A 6,006-nucleotide genomic window follows, 5' to 3' on the forward strand; every position below is an offset into this window, starting at 1 on the left:
CGATGACTAGTTTGAAAGGCTGATGGAAAGGGGTATTGGTTTTCCGCTTTTGGTAGGAAACAGAAAGGGGAAAATTCCCCCTTAGAGTTCACTCTGCTTACAACACAGCTTGTCCTCTCCTTCTTACTGACCATTTCTACTCTACCTCCATTTTCTGAGCCTCAAGCCTCCACGTTTCCCATATACAATACCTTCATTTTGTAGCTGCTCTTGGGAAAAACAAGGCATTAACTACATGGCAACCTCTGACTTCCGGTTTTCCCCAGATTTGGGCGGGTAGATATGCAGATGTGCAGAATTAAGCTCTAAATTTCAGGAAGCTTTTGGTAAAATACTGAACAGATGCTGAAGGTCCTGTAATTAAAGTGCTGGGACATAAGGAAAAAAACAAGATGCTATAGTCCCAAGGAGCTCAATATCAAGAATCTGCTAGGTTAGACCCCGGTTCTAGATCCTGGAACTAAAACAGTGAACGCAGGAGAGACTTGTTTTCCTATGGCTTAGTAACTGTACTAAAAGTCCCAGTGCTTCATAAACTAAGTCGTGAGGACACTAGCCTAGTATCTCAGGGCCTAGAACCACTCCAGAACTCAGACTATCGGTCGAGAATCGGAAGCTTTTCCACTTCTGTTTGGTTAGTAGTGGCGCGGATCACGGAGACTTCCGTCCCGGTGGCACTTCAGTCTTGTCCCCCCTACCCCTCTTACAGACTAGGAAGCCGCAGCTAGCTAATAGGCAGCCAGACCCAGTTTTTCTCTCTTGGCTGAGAGACTCTGGACTGGCGGCAAGGCAGGTCGCGAAGGACGGCAAGGTCGGTCGATCGTCAACAATCGGAGGTCGTAAGGACCAGTCCAGACCCGCAAAGGGCACTGCCAGTCCGAGAGCTCCTTCCTCCTAGGCCTTCTAGGAGGGACTTTCAAGTTTTCCATTTTTATGGCTTCAGCAGTTCGCGAACCCAGCTCTTCTCTTTAGCAGACTTAAAAAAAAAAAGAAATTCCAGGAGGTTTTTTCTTTTCCATCGACCGGGGGATGAAACACGAGAGTGATGAACTAGAAGGTTGGGAAGGGACCTTCCCCTTTCCTAGCCGGCATGCTTCCCTTCCATTCTCGCATTACAGGAGCGAAACGGAAACCCGACTGGATTAAAACGCGGAGCTACCGCGAGGTCATCTGAGAACTACCTCTAGGGCGGGGTCGCCACCGGAAGTGACCGCTAACAGTCCCTGCAATGTCCCGCCCTCCAGTTGCGCTACCAGTAGGCGACGGGCCGCCATACTTCCTGTCCCCGGAGCCGTAGGCGGCAACCCGTCTTACTCCTCTCCCATTGGCCGCCAGAGGGACGCGCTGTGATTTCCTATTGGTCGCGTCTGCTCTCTGGCGCCAAGCCTCCTCCCTCCGGGTACCGTCTGGTCTCTGGGTGCCGGATAGGTTACAGGCTGAGAGGGCGTCTGCCCACTGGACCAGTGAGCAGTGTGGAGAGTGAGGGCGGCGGCTGCGTGGTAAGGCAGGGCGGGACTTCGCGTGGCTATTGGCCAGGGCGGGTAGAGGCTAGCGATACGATTGGTCGGGGAGAAGGGACCGTGGTGGGGTTCGAGCTGCGCGGCCTCAGCAGCTGCGGGAGACGGAAGTGGTGAGAGCGCGGCTTTGGAGGGTCGGGCGGACGCCGCCTGGGTGAGTCACTGTACCCCGTGCACTGCCAACCTGGGAACCACAACGACCAAGTCCTGCGCGGCCCTCGCCGGCGCTCTCGAGTCCCGCCCTCTGTCATTTGGGGCTCCGCCTCCGAGCCCTTAGCCCCGCCCCTCAAACCTGGGCACCTGGATCTCCTGCCTGCTTAGCCCGTCCTCCCCCACCCCCCACCCCAAGACCAGAGTCCCTAACTGTGAAAACCCTGGGCCTCCTGGGCCTGGTCCTCGTCGCTCCCTTCCTCTCTCTGTTTCTCAGGCTGCGTGCCAGTGAGCCGTGAGGCAGCACCTCCGGCTGGCCGCTTGCGGGCTCCCCCGTGAGGGAGGGAAGGTCGGTAGGATCACAATGGAGGCTTTAATCGCCGTAGCCTCCTGCGGGGCTCTGCTGCACACCCCTCGAGCATACCAAACATGAAGGAGTGTCAGTGAAACTCAGACCTGGCTCCTTAAGTGGGCCTAGGAGGCCTTAACTTTGAAATCCTTGTTAATTCGACCCATTTGACAGATGTTGACTCCCAGGTCGGACTGGCCTAATTCTGCTCCTGTTGTGTGGCCTCCTCCCTCTAACCTTCACCTACTTGGTCTCAAGTATGCTCAGCAGGACCGGACCAACCCTGCTGCTCTTTTATCACAGGTTGTGGTCCTCTACTTTCTTGTCCTCTGCTCTGGACTCTGCCCCCAGTAACAGGTCAGGTGGGTGCTACTCCTAGACTCAGAGACTGGCCGAACAGCCCTGTGGATTCATGCCCCTACCAGGGCCAAAAGTGAGTCCCAGTTGGGCAGTCTTTGTCTCTTCAGAGTTGGCATTTCTTCTCTTTTGTAAAGAGCAGGGTTTGGAGCGCTCTACTTCTCTGAGTGTGGGAATGAGAACTCTTGAGTTCTGCTGAGTAAGACTTAATCCCGGCTCAGGAACTTTGGTGGTGGAATTCTCACCGGGCAGGATCACTTGTTGCTGCTTCCATTGCCTGACTGGAGTAGTGACTTTTGGAGAGGCTGGATCCTCTGTGCTGGAGGAAGATGAGTTGCAGGGAAGTTCAGGGGTAGACCCGCGTGAGTTTTGTTGATTCTATGGTGATGTTAATGACTGGTGCACTTTCCTCTTGTGTTCTGTCTCCTTTAGTGAAGAGCTGGCAGCCAGGACCCTCGCCAAGGTAGAATGGTGAGTAGCTCCTTCCCCCTCACACCACCGTGTGTCTAATCCTCCAGTCTGTCTCCGTGAAGCTGCCCCACCTCTCTTGGCTCTAGTGCTTCTGGGTACTCTGTTCACTTCCTAAACAGGCTCATTTGCCCTGGTACTTTTTTTTTTTTTTTTGATGGGTGGTGGTGTTTTGAGACAAGTTCTTGCTGTTAAGTCTTGGTTAGCCTGGGACTAGAAATGTAGCCCATGCCAGCCTTGAACTTGTGGCAATCCTTCTTTCTGCCTTCATCTCCTAAGTGTCGGGATTGCAGGTGAATTCAGTGTGGGGCCTTGTACATGATAGGCAAGTACTCTACACTGAGCTATGTATCTAGCTTATGGTTTCTTAGGATTGAAAAAAAAAAAAATCAGGCACTATCTAGCACTGGGCTCAGCAGCTTTTAGCTTTTCTTAGTGTTAGACCGTTCCCTCTCTATACTAACAAACCGCTATATCTCCTCTTACTTGGATCCCTGGTTAAAACTATGCATATTCTGGTTTAAGAAAACAAGTCCTAGGCCGGGCGTGGTGGCGCACGTCTTTAATCCCAGCACTTGGGAGGCAGAGGCAGGCGGATTTCTGAGTTCGAGGCCAGCCTGGTCTACAGAGTGAGTTCCAGGACAGCCAGGACTACACAGAGAAACCCTGTCTCGAAAAACCAAAAAAAAAAAAAAAAAAAAAAAAAAAAAAAAAAAAAAAAGAAAACAAGTCCTTCTTATCTAGGATTCCTGAACTTCAGGGTGTGGTCGCACAGGCTTTTAATCACTTTGGTTGGGGACAGAGACAGGTGACTCTCAGTGAGGTCAGCCAAGTCTATGTAGTGAGTTCCAGAAAAGACTCCCATGTTTTTGTTGTTGTTGTTGTTGTTTTGTTTTTAAATCAGATCCCTGAACTTCTAGTGCGTCTCATGAATATATTGTTGGTGCTGTCCCAGGAGTGATTCCACCTAAATTGTAGACCTTTTCTAGCTCCCTGGTGTTGCTGTCTGTTAAGCCACTGCTGGTGACAGCTGACTGCATATCTACCTGGACAGCATTCTGAAGGTGTCTTGAATATCAGTGGGGATGGGTCATCTTGGTCCTGGTGGGAGAGCTAGGATCCAGCAGTAAGATGAGGAAGACAAGCCTGAAGCCCTTTCCAGACAAGACTTATCCTTTGTATCTCGTCAGTTCCTTTCAGGGGTCACAGGTTAATGACTTTAGTCAGTGGGTGGCTGTCTGTGATGTGGGCATTAGCCCAGGCTCTTTTCAGGGAGTCTACTACTGAACCTGCTCCCTTGGACTGATAGCTTATCCCCTGGTGGTGCACTGAGAACGCTGTGTGCTTCACAGTGAGTCTCCTTTCATCTTAGCACTACCACTTAGGAGAACAGCACAGTTTCTCTCTAAGCCTAGTCTCGCTCCAGTGAAACGGGCTCCAGCTTTATTCTTGGAGAGTTAGGGTAATGTTTGACACTGCTGGCCATTATTGTAAGTACTTAATTAAAAATCCATCCCAAGTCCTCAAAACAAAAGCCCTGGTTTGTGAAAGTTACCAGGTACAGGAAGTGTAAGAGTTCTAGTAAGCTTTCTGTTACTTTTGGAAACACTGAGTGGCTTATTCCTTGGCTCCCTACCCAACACCATTCATTGCTCTACTCCTGGGTTTTGAGCCTTGTTGTTATTGTTTTCTGTAGCTTCAGTGGCTCATAATCCCAGTTCTTCTCTTAGACTAAGAAGTTCTTCCAAAGGATTTCCTTTTCCGTGGATCAGTGGGTGTGAATCAAGGGAGAGATGGAACTAAGAGGGTTTGGGAGGATGGTGAAATAAAGAATTCCAAGGGTTCCCCTTACAGAAGTGTGGAATGTCCATTGAAATAACCCTAGACCAATATTCTTTTTAAGAGGACAAAAAAGCAGGGAGGCAGAGGAATAGAGCGTGCTGGGCCGTGCTGGGCCGTGGTTTCGGAAGGAAAGAAGGCAGGCTTGGGTTTGTAAAGAACATGGGGAGAGCTCCATCTTGGGATCTGCAGCAAGCATAGAGTGTGCTCTGGGTGTGGGAAATGTGTGACAAGCAGGGTGTAAGGTAGCACACCTGGAAAGATGGGGAATGAAAAGGTGTGGGCGGACTTGCTTCTCCTTTCTGAGCGGTCCTGGGGCGGTCCCTCGTCCCACTCTAGAATGTCCCTAGAGTTCCCAGGAGGGTGGTGGCGGCGGTGGTTGTGGTTGTCTCCATCGCCACCCAGGTTGCGGGAGGAGCGACAGCGGAGGGCGGGGTCCGGGAGCCTCTCTGCCTCCGCCTTCGCCTCCTCCTCCCCGGCGGCGTCCTGGACGCTCCCTGAGCTCCCCTCCCTTCTTAGCTCTTGCTGGAGGGCGGAGCCGGGCCCGCTCCATTGTGGAGAGGAGGGGAGAGGTGCGCGGGAGCAGAGCCTGGGTCCTGGCGCCAGGGCGCTCGCTTCTGGCCGCGGCTGCATCAGGCGGGCCCCGCAGCCGGGATGCAGCGGGCGCCCGGGGCTGGCGGGCAGCGCAGCGGCTCCGGGGACATGTGTGCTGGTCTAGACAGCCCGCGACCATGAGCCTGACCGCCCGCGTCTCCTGCTCCATGCTTAGCTGCTTCGTAAGTGCCAGGCCTGTCCTGCTAGTGCCTGGGGCGGGGGTGGGGGGAGCACCCAACGTACCCACAGCCCCGCCTAAAGACCCCGACACGACCTCAAACCTTAGGGACAGGGGAAACGGGTTAGCTCTTTTCTCTGACTTGCTTCAAGAAAGCGGGCACTGGGGATGAAAATTCGGTGATTCTTTCTGGCTCTGCAGCTACTGCCCTTGACTGCAGATTTCCAGGCCCCGCCCTGCAGGGGTACATCCCATTACCTCCTCTCCATCTTGGTCCCACCCGGCACATCCTTGCTTGGGGATGTAGGATGTGCCTAGTAGGGTGTGTGGGATGTTACGGGTTGAACAGAACGAGAAGCTTAGATGTTTGTGAGCTGTCGCTAGGTTTCCAGTCCCTCCCCCTCACATACTCCATCGTTCACCTGACATACCAGTCTTTTCTCCTTGACTGTCCCCCAGACAGTCGCTTTTCTCCATCTTCCCTGCCTCTGCAGGGTTCTGTATCTCTGAATCATCCCCAGTCTTCCCCTCCTCCCCCTGGCTAATGCTCCTTC

At 52.9% G+C, this 6,006-nt stretch overlaps 1 protein-coding gene across 9 annotated transcripts in view; it reads left to right on the forward strand.

Annotated features, from left to right (window-relative positions):
• The first annotated feature begins 1,412 nt into the window (after positions 1 to 1,412).
• Mtmr4 (myotubularin related protein 4) overlaps positions 1,413 to 6,006 on the forward strand; it is a 22,911-nt gene continuing 18,317 nt past the window's right edge. The window contains exons 1-3 of one of the 9 annotated variants that reach the window (XM_031354386.1): positions 2,026 to 2,378; positions 2,511 to 2,713; positions 2,806 to 2,844. In XM_031354386.1, coding sequence (XP_031210246.1) covers positions 2,842 to 2,844 — 3 coding nt within the window. In that variant the 5' untranslated portion in view covers positions 2,026 to 2,378; positions 2,511 to 2,713; positions 2,806 to 2,841. The other 8 variants (XM_031354387.1, XM_031354390.1, XM_031354383.1 and 5 more) reach the window with 8 other exon arrangements.

The sequence above is a fragment of the Mastomys coucha genome, unplaced genomic scaffold (assembly GCF_008632895.1).
Source record: "Mastomys coucha isolate ucsf_1 unplaced genomic scaffold, UCSF_Mcou_1 pScaffold5, whole genome shotgun sequence".
Classification (NCBI taxonomy): domain Eukaryota; kingdom Metazoa; phylum Chordata; class Mammalia; order Rodentia; family Muridae; genus Mastomys; species Mastomys coucha.